The sequence below is a fragment of the Peromyscus eremicus genome, chromosome 4 (assembly GCF_949786415.1).
Source record: "Peromyscus eremicus chromosome 4, PerEre_H2_v1, whole genome shotgun sequence".
NCBI classification, from domain to species: Eukaryota; Metazoa; Chordata; class Mammalia; order Rodentia; family Cricetidae; genus Peromyscus; species Peromyscus eremicus.
Window position 1 is genome coordinate 119,311,070 of NC_081419.1, and position 22,468 is coordinate 119,333,537.

Sequence of the window (22,468 nt, forward strand, 5' to 3'; positions counted from 1 at the left end):
AAGAATAAATAAATAAATAAATAAATAAATAAATAAATAAATAAATAAATAAATAAATGTGCCCCAGCTGAAATCTAGGACATCTAAGCATACTGAAATTCCTTTAAAGTAAAATAGTCATAGAATTTGTGTTAATGGAGCAAGTGTCTTAACATATAATCCCTTCCATTAGAATCCAAGCCCCTCCCCTGCTTTTTTTTAAATCTTACAAGTCTTTTTTACTTAACTATTATGGTTTTGGATGTAGTGTCTTTTGTGGAATTTCTATGTGTGGGGATGTGTGTGTCTCTGTGTCTGTGTGTGTTTCTTCGGCTTTTTCTTGACCTCTTTTTTGTTTTGTCCTTTGGGTTGTTTGTTTGTTTGTTTAGTTGCATGTTTGTTTTCTAATGAGAGAAAGAGAGAAAGGGTGTGGGTTTATGGAGGTGGGGAGAATCTGGGAGAAGTTTGGGGGAAGATTGTGATCAGATATGAAAAAAATCATTTTCAATAAAATTACTGAAGAATAAGGAGAATCATCATCATCATTATCATCATCATCAACATCATCATCATCATCCAAGGCCCTGAATGGCTTCAAAGACCTTCCAAATGCCAGCTGACTAATGACCATGGGCGACATTCAGAAGAGTCCTCTAGACTTTAGGGAAGACCTTGTTTCAGAAAGTGGCCTGCCTTGATGTCCCTTGAATTTTATTCCTCCCACATTCTCCCTTACCTCACTCCCCTTTCACTTTAATTTGGACTGTCTGGAAACAACCTTGAGGCAAAGATTTGAATATAAATGGTTATTTGTGGTAGAAGTTGATGTTGCTGGGGACTAGAAAGTGGAGCAAGGAAAGGAAGGATGCTGATGAATGGTACATGAACAAGCATACCACCCTCTGGGCATGTGACACTCCATCCATCTGGGAACTGGCCTCCTAGTTACCCTACCCAGAGTATGAGGGAGCTAGGCACTGATATACCAATTCCCATAGGTTTTGTGGGCTTGAGGGCTTCACAGGGGGTTAATTAATTATCCAGCACTTCTTATCCACATTGAAGCAGAGTCTGATGTTGGAAATTTAAGTGGTGTTCTACATTATGCTTGAAGAAAATAGTAAGATAAGGAAGGAACACCAGTGTCCATCAGCTGTATTCTCCTTCCCTGCAAAACTATTTCCCTAGCCCTCCTATTTGGAACTTGCATCTATTCTGTGAGGCTAAGTCTGTCTCTTTGTGGTCACTAGAGTCCCAGAGTCAACAGTAGACACAGGATCAGGTCTACTTTAGTTTCATGAGTCCAAGAGACAAAAACCTTGTTATGAGAAAACTATTTCATGTATTTAGTTATTTTTATGTGTATGCATACAGTGTATGTGTACATGGGCATATGGGTGTGTGCACATAAGTATGCAGGTATGCATATACATGTGTGAACAAACATGCTGAAGCCAGAGGTCAATGTCAGATATCGTCTCCCAGCCTTCTCCACCTTATTTTTGAGGCAAGGTCACTGAACCTTTAGCTCACTGATTCCATTAGCCTGGTGGGCAAAAAGCTCCAGGACTCCACATCTTCACACACACACACACACACACACACACACACACACACACACACACACACTGACCCCAGTGCTAGGATTGCAGATGTGCACTGACATGCACAACCTTTACATACTTGCTGGGAATCAGAACTCAGGTCCTGTGTTTGCACATCAGTCACTTCACTGACTGAGCCGTCTTGCCAACCCCATAACACCAAGAAAACACTTTTAAAAGAAATCATATTCTTTTTCAAATCCCAATCCTATGAGCACTTGAAACGGGAGCGGGGAGAGGAAAACTGCTGTTTTATTAGTGAACCACAGTCTCTGGGAGGTTTAGAGCAATTTCTAGCCAGGCAAGAGCTCCGCAGACCAGCCCTATGAAGTGTTCCCCAGTTCTTCATTCATGGAATCGAGAGACAGAGACAGGAGGGCAGATGATGTAGTAAAAGGAAATTATCTGTGAAATCTGCTGACTGGAGATGCCACATAAAACAGCAGGGTGAAAGTCACACTGCTCAAATACATTTTCCCCACGATTCAGAAACACTTATGGATATCAACATTTCAGCTACAGCCTGTTCACCTCCATTAAGTCACAATCCACAAACATCACTTGTTATGTTGGGCATTTTTTTAAGTTTAACCACTGTAGCCAAAGTTCTTCAGTTTTTTGTTGTTGTTGCTGCTGTTGCTGCTGCAGTTAGTGGGCTGTGGGGGGTGGATGTGAATATGTTTGTGAGCATGGGTGTGATCATATGTATCTACAGGTACACACACAGAGGCCAGAGGGGGGTACCCAATGGCCTGCCCTATCTCTCTCCACCTTATTCCCTTGAGCTGAATTTCTCACTGATCCTGCAGCTGATCTCGCAGTCAGCAAGCCCCTCCCCGTGGTTTTCCTGCCTTACCTCTACCCACACCCCCATATCCACCGTCAGCCCCACAGCATGACTTACAAGCACATGCCACACATGACTTTTTATGTGAGATCTGGGGTCCAAACCTAGTTCCTCATACTTGTGTGATGAGTTCTATCTTTCACAAAGTAAATACAAGGGGAATTAGTTCTGGTGGTCCCTGGTGCCCTTGGGTCTTGGCTATCCTTATCATGTGCTTGTTACCTCATAGTTATACAATGGCTGCTGCCACTCCAGACATCAAATTAAAATTTAAAGGAAGAAAAAAAGGATGACTTGAATTGAATCTGTGCCCTTTTCGAATTGACCAAAGTAGTGTCATATGGCCATGGCTAGTTCTAGGGACACTAGAAGGCAAAAGATATTAATCAGCACAACATTGATATTATTTTCAAGATTAAAGCCTGAATGGCCTATGGATAGGCCATCAAAATTGATAACTGTGTTACAGAGCTCAACCCTATGGTTCTTTCAGCTTGAGTTTAGGGGAGCCACTAATCTTCTGCTCTCCAAACTGGACCTCAAATCATTCTTGTTTGCCCAAGGACAATGACTCATTAAATCTTAGAGCTCCTACCTGCCAGGCCATCTGGCTTTGAGTTGGTGACCCCACACAATACTGTTAAATTAATAAAGAACTCTTTAAAGCCTAAAGTTTGATGTCCTCAGCAAAAATTCACTTTGGGTGGTCTCTCAGTAGCATATTCTTTAAGCACACGAATACTATGTCAATGAGAAGGAAAACCTGTGATCTTCGCTGCCCCTGGAAGTTCTTCTCTGTCATTTTGTCTCTTAAGAAATTTGAAACTCTGCCTTCTGGGTAATCGGTCATGATTTTGTGTTCACTGTGACTGTCTTTGTCACCTTATCTGTGTCTATTGCCACATACAAAAAACTTGACTCAAATGTCCTCAGTTGGTTTGTTGAACTTAGGTTGGGTTTGGCCAGTTGCAGCTGGTCTGTACCAGAGAGTTACCTTTTTGTCACCTGATCTCTGACAGGCTTGGCAAGAACAAGTAGAGTGAAGGGCAATGTTGCATGTGCTTTTTCCTCCAGAGGGCCAGCTGGCTTAGCCGTGTACCCACATCACGGCCAACGTTGCAACAGTAATGATGGTATATGAGATGTGTCACTACATCCAGGCACCTTTGACCATTTTTCCCCATGTACTTCCCAAAACAACCTTGTAAGCCACCTGCATGACACACTGATTGGTCCCACATTGGTGGCTACATAGGGTAAGAAGAATCGCTTGAATTCACGCAATGTGGAAATGTCATATCTGAAGGTTAATATGGCCCTTCACCTCTCGGGGTATCCTCCAAGGCTCCAGACATTTCTTCTGCTGGATCTCAGTGGTGACACCAGCTGTTCCGGGATCCATTCGCTTCACAGAAGTCATTCTGTGCCAGCCCAGCCTGGAATATGGCAGATACAAATACATGATGGGTACGGCAGCCATTCAGGAAAAGGGAAGCTAGATACATGAGCAAAACTCATTCATACTCCCAGACTGTGCACAATCAATGCCAACATGTAGATTCCCACTCTGACAGCTCTCCCAGACACCAAGAAAGAGAAGACCCTGCGATCTTCAGACTCAAGCTAAAGTTCTAGAGATGATCTGCCCCTTGACTAGACACACCCATTATCTCTACTCCAGACCTCACATTGACTTGTTCAGATTTCAGATCTGTCTTGTATTTTACCTTGTAAAAGAAATAGCACTAAAAAGTGTCAGCGACTCTGACAGGCAGCCCTAGATTAGATGGCTGGGGCTCATGTTTCTCTTTCTACAAGGTTGGATAGACAGAAAAACAGAAGGTGAGCTGGAAATCAGAAGAAGGAGTAGAGGCAACATGAGTGAGAATGGACCTGTGAGAGAGAGCTGAGTTCAGAGAAGGGTGGAAAGGGTCCTGAGGTTCAATATAAGCCTTGCCATTTGCTTATTATATCTCCCTGAATTGTCTGAGAAATGGACCCACAGACTGCCTGCCTCCCACAAGTACCAAAAGAACTAAGGGAGATAGTTCTGTAAAGGACCTGGGGTGGGATCGCACACAGTGGTAAATATCATTATTCTCCTCTTTGATGATATCCTCTATCTTTTGGAAATGCAGGCCTGGGCAAATGAATCTCAAAGTCCTTTAGTCTTCTGCAAAGATTTGTGCCAGTTGCATGGACAGCCCCATAGATGCCACACTTGCTGTAAGAGCTCTGCACCATACATCTAGACTTCAAGCCTTTGTTTGGGTCCTTTGTTCTTTTAGTTCATGCATTTTGTTTATTTTCCTGGTGGGGACCTGTTTTCCTGTGGGCCTCATGGGAGAGATGTACAGGGAATTATAACCACAGAAGCAATCCCCCACACAAACACAGAGAGATGCCAGAAAGCGCCCTAGGACAGGCAAGGCGCCTCCACACATCTCTTAGGCTTCATAGCATCTCTTGATGTGCTGGCCCAGGGTGATTGACAGGGGGTATCCTCACCTCGCCTCATCCTATCTTGTGAACCGAAATCAGTGTGGCTTTCCATAGCCATCGCCCTTGAAAACACTGAGAGCTTGGCAGATCTGTTCATTTCTCATCCTAGCCCAAGCATCAGTGTTACAATATTGGATGGAGGTTCTTGTCTTGAAACGAGATCAATACTTAATATGGGAACATGCTCTTACTGAGAGGGCGCATGGACTTCTAAGCAGCACCAGCTGCTCCAGTGAGCTGACTGTGTCAGTGATAGACAGCTTATTTAGATCTTGGTTAATCCACAGATGTGTTGATCTGTATTTCAATTACTTAATTTGGATGTCCTTTCAAGGATAATGTTAAAACCTGCATGTCATTGGATCAGCCAAGTCACACAGCAAAAGGAGGTTTGAGTTTATTACAGTTTGAGGATGTATTTCTGGCAGATCCAGAGTGCTATAAAATACAGCATTAATTTTTTTGTTTGACATATTCAAAAATGCCATGGGCAAATGACTTTGTGTAGATTATGAATATATCAAGCAATAAAAAATGATTTTAGAGACTTCTCAGGGTACCACTCTTCCTGGCTTCTCAGAGGTTAGCAAAGTATTAAAAATTACCTCTAAAATTTCCTTCCGCCTACACAAATCACACAAGAAATGTAAATTTAGGGAGAAAATATAGCTAATGATTATAAAATACAGATATATTGATTCCAATGAAGAAACATGGCTATTACTTTGACAGCATGGCCAACTCATATGCAAATGTACTTATGTATGTGAGTTGGTCCACACCTACACCTAAACAGTTTAACAAAAGAGAGACTGTATAATTTTTAACATTTTCGTGTAACAGTGGAGTGTAGATGCGGTTTCTTACCACTAAGTGTACATTCACACAATCTCTTTGGAAAGCATTGCACCAAATGAGTCATAGTTGTTCTAACCATCCCCTGTGGTGTATTTTGGTAGGTTTTGATAATTTAGTGTAGTCCGCAGTTTAGGACACATCATCTTTGTGCTTTTGTGTAACATTTCCACAGAATGGGGTGTTACATTGTACTTGAGAATCTCCGGGTCCTCTGGGAGAGAACAAACACATACACATGGAAAGAAATCAAGTGCATACAAAGAGACACAGGGGACTAAATTAGTGCACTGGCCAGGACTCAAAAGCCTGAGCTCATTTCTAGCTAGAACTGCAGAAGAGGGCCCCAGGAAGGAAAGCTGTGAGCAACAGAAACTCCATTAACAGGTGAAGTGCAAAAGCTGGAACATCCACTTGGTTTCAAACTGAGCTGAGACAAGTGTTCTAATGATGGTGTGTGTGTGTGTGTGTGTGTGTGTGTGTGTGTGTGTGTGTGTGTCATACACATGAACCTGTTGCATCTTTTGATTCAGCTTCTTAATGTGGTAGCACCGTTATCAGGCTCTCTTCTATGTGACTGCTGCTTCTGGCAGATACAGGCTTGAGGGGTATTTATATTCTCTATTAATCTCTGCCTGGCCCTTTAAAACAGTCTTTCTGCCCACCTATCATTCTGAGACAAGAAGTGGCATGTTCTGGCAGCTGGCCTGTGTCTTATGCTTGTGCCCTTTGTGACTGGGGGCCCATGCTGCGAAGTAGTAATCAATGGGAAAATATAATAGAAGACAAGAATGAATCTACTAGGGAAGATGCTGGAAACTGGGCAGGCACTGGTAAATACTTTAGGCTACAAATCCTGGGAAATTCTAAATCAAACTGCACAAGCAATGCTGCTGGTATACTATGATGCCCAGAGGCATGGTGGGCTCTAATGCCACATGATCCATGGCTCCATGATGGCATTGAGGACTCTGCTGCTTTCCAACTCAGAATCAACTTCACTCTAAGAATCCCATACTTCCTCTCCACAGCTAGCAACAGAGGGGAGAAACGACCCTCTTTGGAAAGTTGATAACTCTTTCCTTTCATCTGATTAGACGAGCCTAAGTCACATGCCTACCTCTAAACCAATAGCCACCTCTACTAGGAATACTGCACAGTGATTGGCCAATCAGTAATCCTGGAGAAAGGGTGAGACACCTTCTTCCTGAGGCACTGTGAATATGTGAAGGTGCTGGGGTCCCCTGAAGAAGTGAGAGGTGTATGTCGGGTGGTCTTTCAACACTGGAATCCAAACAAACAGTCATTGCTTCATTGATACCTTCGATAAGGAAAAAGACAATCTCTGGCTAGATGGTGAAATTCTAGGGATACCCTAGTAATAACTGACCACAGTGTGGAAGCAAGTTTGCACAGGGACCAAGTAGTAAGGAAGCTCACTGGGATATGGTCAGCTAGCTACTCATGCCTTCAGGGGGCAGCCTTGGGGTGACTTCTGAGGACATAAATACAAGAGGACATTCATCTCCTCAAGAACTTCTGGTGGTGGACACTGACAGCAGCCTAATAGAGCTAATCTGTAATCTACCCCAAAAAGTCAAGATGAGAGAGTATAGAGAAAAAGGTGGGCAGGGAGTCAGGTTAGCATTTGAAAAGCATGGCCGAGTGAGACAATGGTATATCCGAGGGGAAGAGTGCTCTGGGTAGAAGCAGCAAGTGCAGAGGTCTTGAAGCTGGTGCCCACCATCTTTTTGGAGTTTTAGAAGGGGGACAAGAGGCCATTAGTAGGTACTCAGGTCAAAAATGGAGCTAAAGCCAGGCCACAGGTCTTTCAGGAATTGCAAAGACCTTTTACTTACTCTGAATAAGAAGTTAAATTTATGATAACAGAGGATATTAATTAGAGGAGATAATGACCCAGCCCTTTCCCCCTGACTCTGCCTGACTCGTAATTCTTTCTTCTCTCCTTTCTTCCAGGCCATGTACATGTTCTATGCGCTCGCCATCGTGTGTGATGATTTCTTCGTCCCATCCTTGGAAAAGATCTGTGAGGTATGTGGGGGTACATTCCCATTGTGCTTGAGAGGGGCGTGGGGTGAGGACTCTGTCCTGCCATGTTCTAGCCTCTTCTCCGAGGTCCTGGGGAGTCTCAGAGGTAGTAAGCACCTGAATGACTGAAAGAGAAGAACTGTGTTAGCTCAGTCTGCGTGACGTTTGGTAACCCGGGGAATGGTCAGACTTTAACCCACATTACATCTGCTGTTACTGCTAGTTCTACAGTCCCCTCTGGGTGTCTGTGGGGATACTTCAGAATGTCCTGCAGCAACATAAAATGTGTGGATGCTCCAGCGCATAAACTGTGTGTAGTAAGGTGTAGTGTTTGCAAACAACCCGCGTGTACCCCCTGTGTGCTTTACTATGGTGATGTAAGTCCCGTGGAGACAGATGTTCACTGTGTTGTTTAGGGAATAATGACAAAACCAAAGATGTGTGTTCCTTGCAGATGCAAATAGTTTTTTCAAATAATTCTGGGTCCATGAGTGTTAAACCCACAATCGGCCCCCCAGACATGGAGAGTCATACTTTGTGTCCTGTTCCCCGCCCCCCCCTTTTCAATTCTGCTGCTTCTTGGTCCCTATCCTTCCCACCGCCTTCCTTTCCTCCATTTCTTCCTTCTGGGATCCTGTTAGGGTAAGAACCTATCACCACTACATGTTTCCCTCACGCTTAGCTCTCTATTTATACTCTGGGTGAAGGCCTGGCAGGCTCTAGGGCAAGAGAGCTGGGCAAAGAGGAGAAAAGAGACTCCAGCAAGTTGTCCTCCGGCCTCCACATGTGTGCCCTGGCATCCTCACCTATGCATAGGTATGCACACATATGCAAGCATACACAAATACACACATAGGCACATGTGCACGCACACACATGCAATAAATAAATAAACCTAAAAAGGCTTCTTTAATGCTCACCCTACCTAGAAAGCTCTCATTTCTTGTCGCTTTCATCTTGCTGTCTGCCCTGAAATGTATCTTTCTTAGATGCAAGCTTTGAGTTTTGTTTTATTTACTGTTTTTATTTCATTATCTGAGTTTTCAGAAGGCAGTCTCCAGACACAGGTCCTACCTGAAAGTCCAGTAACAAGCCTTGTGACCTCTTCTTGCTCCACCCACAGTACCTGATTCCATAGGTCCCAAAGACCAACGTAAAAGGCAGTCAGAATCTATATTTCTAATTGGGTCACAGGTATTGCTGAGGATGCTAGTCTAGAAATCTTACTTAGAAGGTTATTAACCGAAGCAGTTTCTTCTAAGCTCTGGATATGTGTTTGCTTTTGTATTTGGAAATAAACAGTCATTGCACGGTAACCCTAGACATGTCCTGGGAGTGTGTTCCTCTTCGCAGTGACAGTAGATTAAGGAAAGTAGGGTAGTGTCTGGCATGCACAGTTCTCTAATGCAGAAGCGATTGTCACAGTGATCCAGCCCAGGAACAGGCACACCTTGTGTCAAAGCAAGGAAGCATTCAGCCCTGTAGTGGGGGCATTTATGATCCCTCAGTCTCCATGGCAGATTGGGTCCAAATCCTTGGTTGTTCAACTCCCTTTTTTTTTTTTCCATGAAGTAGCCAACTTTATTCAGAGCATCAGACAATTTATACTCTGAGGGTTAATAGTCCCATGAGTAAAGTGTTCAGTCACAAGCTGCAGGTGGTGAAAACATGTTTTCTATAGAGGCATATAAACAAATAACAATAGCCAATTGTAATGAATAATTCCTTCTTAAAGTAGTGGAGGACTGTAAAGTTTAAACCTTCTTTAGACTGTGCCTAGTACAATGTCAGTATTATGTAAATGTCTGTCAAAGTGTACTTTTCAAAGAGAAATGACGAGGAAAAAGACAGTGTGTATTTGGTAAGGATACAGGTTTATGTTGGGATTTTTCCCTGAGTACTTTCCCTCTGAGATTAGTTGAGTCAGTGATTGAGGATAAAGAAGGCCCACTTACCACCAATTGGTACTTTATTCTTATGCAAAGCAAATTTGTTCTGCCTCTTTCCATGTGACATGCTTGTTGTTAATGGCAGATAAATATAATGTCCTATAAATATAAATACAGATATCAACTTGTGTCCGCCATTGAGGAAACCCATAGAACCTTTGAGAACATGCATGTCCTAGGAAAGAAAGCAATCAAACAGCTATCAGAACAGAAGAGGGTGGAGTAAGCCTTCAACAAAAAAGTTAAGAAGGAAGAGAATGTTTAGTGGGATTAAGATGCTATTTTTTCTGGGTCATTGAGGTGCAGGAAACTGGCTGTGTTGCTGTCAGTGTGGTGTGACTGTACCCATCCTCTAACCACGTCTAAGACTCTACCCAGTGACCACAGTCAACCTCTTCCTAGGAATCAAGACACGGAGGCCCAGAGACTTAGAGTATCCTGTCCCAGGTTACACAGGTGTTTAGGAGTGGAGTCATGATCTGAGCCCAGGTCAGTCTGAGCACACCACTGGGTCATCATCATACCTGTTGGCAATTCTGCAACAAGTTATATCAGGTTTGTTCAGAACTGGCTCCACCTCTAGGATCCACAGCTATCTAGGGAAGAGGAATGCAGATGAAGGGCCTCCCTTCCCAGAGTGCTCTCTGTTCTCAACCAAGTCCAGTTTTAGAAGCAAAATATGTTACAAGAAAGCATGCCATGCTACATGCCCATCTCTGTGAGTACAGCTCCGTGTACTTCAAGCCACCCTAGTTACTGAGCAACTGGTGTGTCTGTAGAAATGGGTAGGATGAGGACAGAGTTTGTATCTCCTTGGAGACCCCATGTTTATGTCTCTGAGAATCTGTGCTCAAATCTCCCTGGGGTTCCATTGGGAGCCATGATGTAGAACCACCCATTGTGGCCTGGCAGGGCTTCCTAACCACACCCCCATTGTTGCTTTCCCTGATCTCTTTGTAGAGAGGTGATGCTGTGTGCTCAGTGCTTGCTCCCAGATTAACTCTAGAGCTAAGAAGAGATGCTTAAAAGGGATGTTGTTTGGACTTTGGTGAAAAATGATTCTAGAAAGAAAGCCACATTACTCAATAAATCATAGCTGAGTCAGGGGAGGGGAGTTCAAGCCAGGAAAAATGTTGGGCAGGGAAGAGAAAGGAGTGCCAATATGATGACCCAGCATGCCAGCAACAGGTCAGATAAGTCACTAAATCTTAGACAGCCTCAAAGTTACATCATGGAACATACAAAGGTGTTGGAATGTTGAGAAGTCCCTTGTCTGCTGAAGATAGACAAACTCAGATTCTCCTACACTGAAGCAAAGTGGGGAGAGAGGTGTTTCAAAGACTCAGCAAGGGGAAGATGTGGCATTCCTGGGGATCAGGAGGTAGCAAGCAGCCTTAGGTTTGTCAGAGCTTATGCAGAAATGAAGATATTGGATGTGCAAGTTGAAAAAAGGAGTAGAGTGGCCTCCTAGGCTGTGGAAGAGGGTGACAGGCCTTGCTTCAAGTACTGTAAACACTGAACTAGACTCTGTCCCAGCCAACCTGTGTGCCCTGGCTTGTAGACCACTGATAAAATGAAGCATCCCACCTTTTATGTGCAGGTTCCACATCTAAACATTCAACCTTGGATCAAACATTTCTTAAGTTGCATCAGTATAGGACAGATATAGACTTTCTTCCTTGTCATTATGCCCTGGACAATACAGTATTTGATGTGGCATTTACATTGATTGGTATTTACAGTACTAGGGATTGTAAGCAATGTAGGGATGATTTGCAGTATATGGGAGAATGTATATAAGTTATATGCAAACACTGCACTATTTTATATGAAACTTGAACAGTGCTTGGATTTGAGTATCTGGGTCCTAGCAGGGAAAGGAGGCATTCCTGGAACTAATCCCCACTGATCCCAAAGGCTGACTGTATTCACAGAAGATTGCATGAGCCCAGTGGGGACTTTGCGCAGAGAGAAGGGAGCAAGTGATGGATTATGCCATGGTACCAGGGCAGGGCTGTTTGGAGGGAAGGACCAAAGGAGCCTCATCTAGAGAAAAGGTCTTGTTGACAAAGCATTTCAGAAAAAGACGGAGAATGCCTGAACCACTGAACCTAAATGGGAAGAGCAGGACCTGTTGTTCATGGAGAGCCCAGAGTGTCCAGCTGTGGTGAGGGGATGCAGGAATTATTCTCTGCTAAGGATGAAGCTAAGGAAGACTCTCCCTCCTTCCACCTCCCATATAGCAGCTAGCAATGTAGAGGCAAGAGGGCTTCATGACTAGTGATTCTAAGAGTCCAGTGAGGGATTGCCAGGTCACAGTGAATTAAGCATGAAGGAGGGAGGAAAGGAAGGAGATTTGGAAACAAGAGAGAAACCGGACGTAAAACTAATCTTCATAAGCAACAAGGAAAACCAGCTAGTGGAACTCAGGCAGGGAAGTGCAGCAACTCAGGGCTTTCCTGGGAGCTGAGCTTCCTAGACTCCTGGTTCAGGTGTCAAGGAGCCTTCTGGCCATCCCCACCCATTGAGACTCAAGTGCCCAGGGCTTACCCACCAACCACAGTTTTTAGTGTTGAGTACCAGTTCAAGGTCTCCTCAGTACCGCATGTGAACCTTAAACCTTAACTGTGAGTGCAGAGCCAAGGAACCCAGGATCCCAAAGAGAATGCCTCTTTCAGAGGCTCCTCCAAGGCCATACTGCCTCTCTGTGGCCAAACAGGGAAGTGCAACCACTGTTTCTACTGAGAACAACAGGGGGTGGCATTGGAAACTGGAAAGGAAGTCTCTGCCCTGACACCAGAAGGGAACTGGGTGCTTACCAACAGCCAGCAGCTTACTTTCTGAGACATGGTGGAATGCCAAAAAGCTAAACACACCAACCAGCCACCAAGGTGCGTTTGTATTCTGCTCTTGAAAAATCACCTTCTGGCTCAACACACAGGGTGACCTGAGGACTCAGGAGTGTCCCCAAAGATCTGGGACTTTTCTACTCAGTCTCAAGTCTTCCCTCCTGCTGTGCCACCTGGAGTTTGAAGGTCAAGGGTTGGGACTGTGCTTCAAGAGGGTGACTCCAAAGGCACACGTATGAGCTTGAAAATGGGCTGCTGTGAGCTTGAGATAGCTAGCCGAAGCGCTGCAACAGCCATGATCTTTGCACACAGCTCTAGATGATCCACGTCTCTTCTAAAATCAGAGTGCCTGCCAACACTCTAGGGAGCTGAGCAGAGCTGCCATTAGAAAGGATATCACTACCCACCACTGCCCATGGTGCTCTCGCCTCCCCACTCCACCCTCCTGCTCGTTGGCACAACAGCCCCCTGGGTACATTTGAGTTGTGGACCCCTAAGTCTTCTGTAGAGCCTTTGGCTAATGAAGTCTTGTAGCCTGCTGATCCTGCAAGTGAGAGTAATGAGCAGATTGCAGAAATGGCCAGGCTCTGAATGAAGGACAGTGAGAGGGACTGAACCCAGCCCCTGGGTCCCTCTGAAGTCCTAGTGCTGCCCTTCTCAAGGCTTAGGACCCAGGGAGCCACAGTCACATGTATTCCCAGGTAAAATCCCAACTCACCTGTCTTGTCTTTGTTCCTGCACAGCGCCTCCACCTCAGTGAAGATGTGGCAGGAGCTACATTCATGGCAGCGGGCAGCTCAGCCCCGGAGCTCTTCACATCAGTCATAGGTAGGTGATGCCAGGAGACTATCTCAGCCCTTCCCTATGTGAGAGAAAAGGGCTCTGGGGAAGGAGGCCCTCAAATTTGGGTTGTTGGCAATTCACAAAAAAAAAAAAAAAATGAAACTCACAGACCCCAAGCAGAGCCTTCCACTTTGCTGTGGTCGTTCAACCCTTTTATTGTGTGTGAACTCGTCTTAGACCCAAAGCCAGTGCTACTCAGGGAAAGTCTCACCTCTAGATTCAGAAGCTCCCTGCAATGGTTATCTGTTTCCTGTGGGTCCTGAGCATAGTCTAGAACTAGGAAATAACCTTTAGGTTCTCCTTGGAATGCAGCTGATCCACTACAGCCAGACTGGTTTTGGTCTGTGTTTCAGGAGTCTTCATCACCAAGGGTGATGTGGGAGTCGGCACCATCGTGGGCTCTGCTGTGTTCAACATCCTATGTATCATCGGTGTCTGTGGGCTCTTTGCAGGGCAGGTAAGACTGATGACTTCTTGGTGATGGTTGTACATGACATGTGAAGAAGATAGAAATATGAAGCTGAGGCAAGAGATTGTCATGCTAGAATTTACGCACATTGGAGCCTTGAGTGGTAGAATTGAAGATTTCCATTAGACTCCTGAAGCCACCGTTATTTGGTTTCCAGATTGATGGAAAGTAGACTTTGCAGCTCCACATAGGAAATTAACCAGCCTGACAATGCTAACTGCGAACTTGAAAATGGGACGCCCACTCCCATTTTGAGAGCTACTGCTCTGCACTAGAATGATTTCCAATGTGATGGTTGCCTCAGAGGAAATAAGATAAATGAGAAAGAGGGAGAAGAAAAGAGACAAAGTTTTTCAGCTTAAAGAATTCATAGTTGAGCCCAGCAGTGGTAGTGCATGCTTTTAATCCTAGCACTCAGGAGGCAGAGGCAGGTGGATCTCTGTGAGTTCAAGGCCAGCCTGGTCTACAGAGCAAGATCCAGGACAGGCTCCAAAGATACACAGAGAAACCGTGTCTCGGGGAAAAAAAAAAAGAGTTCATAGTTGTTACCATTCAGAATGTTGCCTTTCTTCTTGCCACTAAATCTTTTGTAGTCTAGAGGAGCCCTGTAGTCCTCAGTTAACCTAATGCCAAAGATATCCTGAGGGGCGACTGTCCTTTATCAATGTAGTGTCTCTTGGATAATCTCAGGAATGTATTCAGAAGTCACAGTGTGAGGCTATTGGGCAGCCAAGGTCAGAGCCTAAAGGTTCACAGGGCATGCAGCTTCCCTGTGGCTCTCACATCCTAGTTTCCTCAGAGAAATGGCCATCAGAAAAGAGAACTTCACTTTCCTGCCTAAACTGCCAAGACTCAGTAGCTTCTATTTCTAGTGTTCCAGGGGTGACTACTTATAAAATTGAGGGACCTGGTAATCCATTTTACCTGATCAGTAACCTGACCAAGGTCTGTGCCATGCCCTGCTGGAAGTGGCTGGTGGGTATATAGGGCTAGGACAGATGCTGCTTTCCTTGGCCCTCATGTGAGTCAGGCCTCTGTGTCTCTCAGAAGCTGCTGAGCATGCCATGATGTCTGCCCCTCAAATGTACACTCAAGAGTTCCTGTAGAGTTCACTGTTCTTCTCTGTGGCCCATTTTCACTGCCACCATTTCCATGCCAACTGATTTGTCCAGTTGGCCTGCTTGTGTTTATTCCTTCCAAGTGACAGACAGAAGAACACCTTGATCTTGTCAGACATCAGCTCCAGGGCTCCCCAGTGAACAGGCTGCCTCTCACGGGGCTCCTGGGCAGGTGCTTTGGTCATGAAGATTGAGGTCTGTCCCACTCTCTGGACTGAATACTGCTTTCTCAATGACCCGTTGTGTTAAATGTAACGAGTGCACACTGTGCTGGTCTTGAACTCTCCCACGTAAGTAGCACCACTGAAAGAATGAGCCCCATGCCTGCCTGCCTTGGCTGCTGTCACTCTCCCCTGGCTCTGCCCTGCCTGACCGACTCACCATTGCCTCCCAGAGATGAATAGTCACACCAGTGGAAGCTGTTGCTGTTTGCACTTCCTTAATTAGCATCGTCACCATTAGCTGTATGATTATTAGCCCGGCCGTTATTAGCGTTGTCATTGGCTCATTAGTCATTTGTACCTGCAGCTTGATTCTGAAGCAAGCCCGAAGGGAAAGAGATAATGCAAAGAAGTGAAACAAATGACTGGGTGATGTCTACTCAGGGCCACACAGCTAATTACTTATGAAATGACTGCAGTGTGTTGGTGGCGTGTAATTCATCAGCAGTGCCGCTCATCACGAGCTTGGCTAGAACACCTGTTCATGGCTGATGCACCGGTTGTTGGCATCCATCTTTCTACCTTCTCCAGGTCCTTGCTGGCTGGTTTCACAGCCCCATGTGACTGGAGAGAGGTAGCAATCAGAGCTGTTCCTGGAAGCAGCCATCAGGGTGATCCTAGATGTACCCTTCCTTTATTATTATTTTTTTTATCCTCTGCCTACTTGGAGATTTCCAAAGCCATCCACACTTGCCTTTTTTGTAGATTCTCTCACATCTTTGTAGAAGACACAGAATTGTATTTGGGGAGGAACATGGGCCAAAGAATCAGATTGGCCTGGGATCACATACTTGCTCTACTGTTTGCTGAGTGATTTTGGAAAAGTTATTTTAGCTACTGAAGCCTGATCCTTCTCATCTATAGAGTGGGTATAAGCGTGCCTACTTCTGAGTGTTGCCATGGTGATAAAACCTATCATGTTTGACATTAAAAATAGTACTTGGTCTGCAAGGACAGTCAAAACCAGTTAGATACTTTTATCAACTCTTGGTATACTCCTCCTGAGGTCCGTACTACCAGATTCCACCCTAGGTCACTGGGAAGGTTTGGCCTCTCAGCTGATGGACTGATTGACAAGGGTGTCTGTGGCTCCCATCAGAGACATTGTGGGGAGCAGAGAGGTCAGGAAGAAGGTCTTGTAAATGAGAATGAAATGATATATTGACATAATGAGATCAGAGGACTAGTGCTTGGTCCTAGGCGGTCTCGTGAGTAGTAGAAAAGAACAATCAGCAAGAAGTGAAAGTTGTCTAGCCTCACACAGGGGGGGACACATTCCCAGACAGCAGAGCTGGTGCCATGGGATGTCACAACAAAGACCAGGAATTGGGAAATGAGTGATTAATCAATCTATTCACAGGTATCACTTGGCATTATTATTTATACTGTTCTGCACTTTCACTGGCTGGGAATTACAGCAAACAGCCATGGGCCTCTCTTTAATGCATTTCAGCTTAAAGGGCAGTACATGAGGAAGTCTGTCGCCCATCTAAAATTAAAGTAATTAAGCTGTAAGGTTTGAGCTCCTGTCTCAATTAGGGTTTTGATGAATTCAGTGTAATTGAATGTCTGCTGTATTAGGAGTTTACAAACATACCCGATGCCTCCTTGTTCGCCTGAGGTGCTTTGTGGAGTTTTTATGGGACAGGAGGAAATTGCCTCTCAGAAAATGGCTTGGAAGGAGGTTCTGGGTATCCCACAAGATGTTTACAGAGCTGTGGTCCTCCCAATGTTTCCTTAAGAACAAAGAAGGATAACAATGAAGTGAAAATATCCAGGTCTTGACGTAACCTTCTAATATATTCTGCATATTGCATTAAAAAGACTTCATGCCAATTTTGTAAAACAATGTGCTTATGAATTTAAATCCACCATTCAGAGCATGTTAAGCTTTAAATACATAACCACAAACAGAGAGTAAACAGTTTAACTGCATCCCAGATTAGGACCTTCATATTCTGGTTATTACAGGCTGGCAGATGGCTCCAGTTTGTTATAAAAGCTCCCACATTGGCTCCTGGCATCCTTATTATGTCCCTGATGTTCTTTGGCGGGGTCCATCTAATCTTGGCTACATTTGCCTTTCTTCAAATAGCACCCTGTCTGAGCTGGCTCGTTTACACAAAACAGAGCAGCAGCAAGAGTTGAAGCCTGCCTTCATTTGAATGTCTCCAGAAGAAGACTCTAGGCAAGGAGTCAAGTGCAAGTAGTTAATTTGAAAGGTTGCCCCAGGGAACACTATCAAGACACTGAGGAGGTGAGACAGGGAAGAGAAAGCCACAGACAAAAACATTAATGAGCAAGTTATCACTACCAGCAACTGGGATTTGATTCATCTTTGGGGAATGGTTTACAGATGCACAGTGACCTCACATAGAAGGTAAGAGATCTGGGGCACTTATACACCAACTTCCACTTTCCATTCCATGTGACTCCAGGTGCAAAACATGAACCCCTCACCATTTCCAGCTTGTTGGGTGACCACAGTCAGGGTGGACCTTGGCACTCAGAGAAAACCCTAGGCAGAGGGATGCAAGGGTTGACTGCTGGGAGGACCTGAGAAGGTGGAGAGATGTGAGTGGGCCCATAGAGTGTGTGGCAAACACAAGACTAAGGCTTCCAAATAAGCTAGCTGTTTAGAGCCCATCTTCATCTCCACTGATGGATACAAACGTGAGGACCAGGTGTACAATTAAGAAATTACAGATATGGATCTGTGGCAATACAGTGCTTGCCTAGTGTGTGTGAGACCCTGGCTTTGATCCCTAGCACTAAAGAAATAAATAAATTATTTTTAAAGGGTTTAAAAAGATTATTTATAATTTTCCAAAAGTGACTGATCCCACTTTGAAGTATATCAACTTAGTATGAATTTGCTGAAAGTATGATTCTCATGATATAATTGGTAATTTTACATAAAAGCCAGAAAAATCTTGGGATTTAAAAAGGTATAATATTCATGCAGTGCTACTTGTACATTATATAATGCTTAAAAACATTCTGTTTAGTATGTAAATGTTTGTTATTACTCATGTATCTTTATCATTTTGGACTATGTTATATAAATAGTAATGTTTTGCATGTATGGATTTGTGTGTGTGTGTGTGTGTGTGTGTGTGTGTGTGTGCATGTTGTATATTGTGTACATATGTGTCTCTGTGGGTGTGTACACATGTGTGAGGTTTGGGTGTATGTGGAAACCAGAGGTCAACATCAGGGGTCTCAGTCCCTCTCCACCTGATTCTCTCACTGAACCCAGGGAGCATCAACTCAGTGAGACTGTCTGCCTCTGCTCTCCCAATGCTGAGATTACAGATGTGCACAGCCACACACAGTGACTACCCAGACTCGGGTCTGCATGCTTATGAGGAGGATCTTTATCCGCCAAGCTATCTCCTCAGCCCAAATAACATTTAAAGGAAAACCAATATATACCACATGTACTGTAACCTCTGGGGAGAAAAGTACAAATTAACAGTGACTCTGATAGTTAATTCTGCCCCAGGTCATAGCTTCATTCAATAGAAAACCTTTCATTTAAAACTGCATGCTTCACAACTCATTGCATAATGGGGGGGGTAGCTACTATTCAATAAGCTTATTCAGACACCACATCCAGCAGTAGTCTGTGAGTATTGGCACAAATGCACTCACTGAGTTTTAAGGTACAGGATGGTACTATCCTCATCAACAGACTAGGAAATGGACCCCAGAGATTGGGAAAGGGGGTCTGCTGAGATAGTTAAGACTAGAACAGACATATCTCCTGACTACATAATCCATATGAGGAACCACTGATTATAAAATCTCTGGATAGAACTATTGCACTCTCATTATTAGGCTGAGATTTTGTATGTCCTTTAGAAGTTTGGAATGGAGGACTTGGAACAATGCAAGGAATGGTCATATCAGCAAGATGGTGGTGACCCAAAATGCATGGTGGAAGCACTCAGTGTAGCTGAGGGACATCTAGAAGCTTCTATTATAATCTGAAAAGCATCTTCCACAGCTGAGCTTTTGATTCACCAATAATGGAGATTAGGGCTGATGAACATAATAGAAGACTCACTGGTCTCCTGTATACATTAATTCCCCGGTTATTGCTCTCCAGACGAAACTGAACATGTCATCTATCACGATCCAATTCTTGGAATCAATTCAGATCCCCAAATTGGCTAGGGACTATGAAAAGTGAGAATGAAAACCACACACCACCAATTCCAAACTGGTGTTGGAGGTCAACTATCCACTGTAAATAGGGAGATGATGGGACAAGAATGAGGTGGAATGACCCCTGGAAAACTAAGGATCAGGAGCCTCCCCCCAGGCAGGATGCATCCATGTTTGGTACTGTCGGAAGCAAGACAGCAGCATGCATGGGGCGAAGATGAGCCTGGGCAAGGGTTGACCCACGGAGCAGTCAGTCTACCAGCTGGATTTCAGGATTTTATCACCTGGGGAAACAGAGGTTCTGCACCTCTGCAGGCTGCCTGCATCGGAAGACAGAGTGCAGATCCAGTCCAGTTACATCAGAGGAATGGCTTAAACTGTGAAAGCCCCACCTTCAGGCTTAGCTCCACTCATACCAGTGCCAGCTCTGGCGGGCAGGGAACCTCTGGCATGAGCAGCCCTTGTGGGATGCCCCAGTCCTGTAGCAGGCTGTGTTCCCGGGGTGTTTCCTCTCTAATCTTGGTGCTATCATCTCCCTGGCTAGTCCAATCTCTTGAAATCAGACCTATCTTCAGTGCCACATGCAGTTGAGTGCAGAGGCTTTCAGTTTCTGCTAGCAAAGCACCAAACTTAATTACATTATAAGTAAAGAGAATTCAATGGGAGTCTCTGAAAACTGCACAGGAAAGCGTATGGTTTGGCCAAGGCTCTGACCCCATTGCTCTTCTCTTGCCTCTAATCACCTCTGTCCTCATCCTCAGATTGGTTTTCTTTGATGGGAAAAAATAAAGACTATACCTGTTTCAGGCCTCATATACACATAACCACATGGGCCAAGAAAAGAAAAAGAAAATGTCACCTTGCCCACACTACTGTCCAGACCCTACTTCGTGTCATCAAACAAAAATCTGGATGGGCCCATCAGATTTGACCAGCTATTCTGACTAGAGTTAGCAGATTAGCTTAGCAAGAACCACCCACCCATGTCTTCTCTCTAGAGATAAGAATCTGATCTACTCCACGTCAAAAACATAGCTTCTGCTCCTTCCTTGTCATGCAGTACAGAGCCGGTGACAAAATGGCCGAGCCTGCGCTGGATCTCAACCTGTCTCCCTGGCTTTCTTTTCTGACCACATAACCAAGGAAGATTACTGAATCAAGGTGTGTGTGTGTGTGTGTGTGTGTGTGTGTGTGTGTGTGTGTGTATGTGTGTTGTGTGTGTGTGTGTGTGTGTGTGTTTTGTGTGTGTGTGTGTGTTGTGTGTGTGTGTGTGTGTGGTGTGTGTGTGTGTGGTGTGTGTGTGTGTGTGTGTGGTGTGTGTGTGTGTGTGTTACTGCAGCCAAATAACTGACGAAAACCTCACCTGGACAAAGGATTGACTTTGAGTCAGGGTTTCAGAGTTCGTGGTCTCTTGACCCCATGTAGCTGAGCAGAGCATCATGGCGATGGGGACAGATGTCAGAGACGCTTCTCCACTTCTTGATGCACAGAAACCAGAGGGTGAGTCTGGAAGGGAACAGGGATAATCCACACCTGAGAACCTGCCCGGTGACCTATATTCTCCAGATAGATGCCAGCCCTAGAATTTCTAGAACCTCCCAAAGTAACACCACCTGAGTGGAGACCAGGTGTTCAAACCATGGGTCCCTTAAGCGGGGCATTTCACATTCAGGCTATCATGGTATATTTGTGGTTGGTTTTTTAATCAGAAGTTTCCAAACTGCCTTTCAAAGTGGGTACCCGTGCTCCCTCCCTCCCCTGATCAGTGAGATCTCAGTGATTTGCATCATCACCAGCATTTGGTGTGACCAGTGTCACTTTGCTTTGTTACTTTATGATCATAAGCATTCCAGCAAATGTGAAGAGTGCCTCTCTGTATGTTTAGTTTGCAGTTAGAAGCATGGCTCTGAGCATCTTTCCCTGAGATTATGTGCCATCTTCTTCAGTGAAAAGTGTTCAAATCTCCATCGGTGCCATCATTTGGACCTTGTTCTTTCCTTGCTCTCTTGTCCTGGCAGTCTCTAAATCATGGCACTCAACTACTCCTCTGAGTCCTTCTGTCCAATTTGTTTTAATTTCCAAATCAATAGAGAGTAGGGTCATTAGAAATTATTTAGAATGGCCATAGAGATGTTTTATTAGTGCTGTTGCTCTCATTTAGGTTTGCAAGGGAGGTACACAGAAACCACACTCTTCAACTGTGCCAAAGAAAATGAAGAGGTTGGTGCCCTTGTGCCCAGCAAAGCAAACTTAGCAATAACTGAGATCCAAGATGCATATTTTCAGAAATGTGAAGTGGAAAGCTGGAGTCGCTGGAAGGTGGGGTGAGCATTCCTTCCATGTTAAGCCTCACATTGCTCCTGGAAAGTGAGTTTCAGGTCACTGCCTGCCCTTGGAATGGTCGTCTTAAGGGCTGGCTGACGGCCAATGCAAAGGGAGCCCAGACCTTCTCTCCATTGCCACAGAGCATCCTTTCAAGAGGAGAGACCAACTTTGAGACCTAAAGACATTTCTTCCCAGGACACTTTATTGTTCCTGTGGCAAAAAGACCTAACAAAAGCAACTTAAGAAGGAAGGGTTTATTTCGACTCTCAGTTTGAGGGTGTAGTCCGCTGTGGCAAGGAAATCATGCTAGCAGAAGCATTGGATAGTTGGCCATATTGTGTCCACAATCAGAAAGCAGAGAGAGAGAGATGAATGCTGATGCTCAGATGTTCCTCTTCATATTCAGTCCAGAACCTCAACCCATGGAACAAGCACATGCTGATCATGCACTGGACACCGTCTGTGCATCTTTAGATATAGTCACTGTTTGTCCTCAGATAACTCTAAGGAGAACACTGTTTTCAAAAGAGTAAACTGAGGCTCCAAAATGTTTAATAATCTCACCACACTAGTGTGTCCGAGGCTTTGGGACTGCAGGGTCCAGCGAGTGGCATAGAAATGTCTGCTGCTTTCTCCATTTCGATAAGAAGTCTGACACCCTAAGCTGCCAGGCCCATGACAGCCATTC

General features: G+C 44.7%; 1 protein-coding gene across 1 annotated transcript in view; it reads left to right on the forward strand.

Annotated features, from left to right (window-relative positions):
- Slc24a3 (solute carrier family 24 member 3) overlaps positions 1-22,468 on the forward strand; it is a 485,481-nt gene that overhangs the window by 342,617 nt on the left and 120,396 nt on the right. The window contains exons 4-6 of the mRNA XM_059261565.1: positions 7,765-7,839; positions 13,378-13,462; positions 13,831-13,934. Coding sequence (XP_059117548.1) covers positions 7,765-7,839; positions 13,378-13,462; positions 13,831-13,934 — 264 coding nt within the window. The remainder of the gene's footprint in view (positions 1-7,764; positions 7,840-13,377; positions 13,463-13,830; positions 13,935-22,468) is intronic.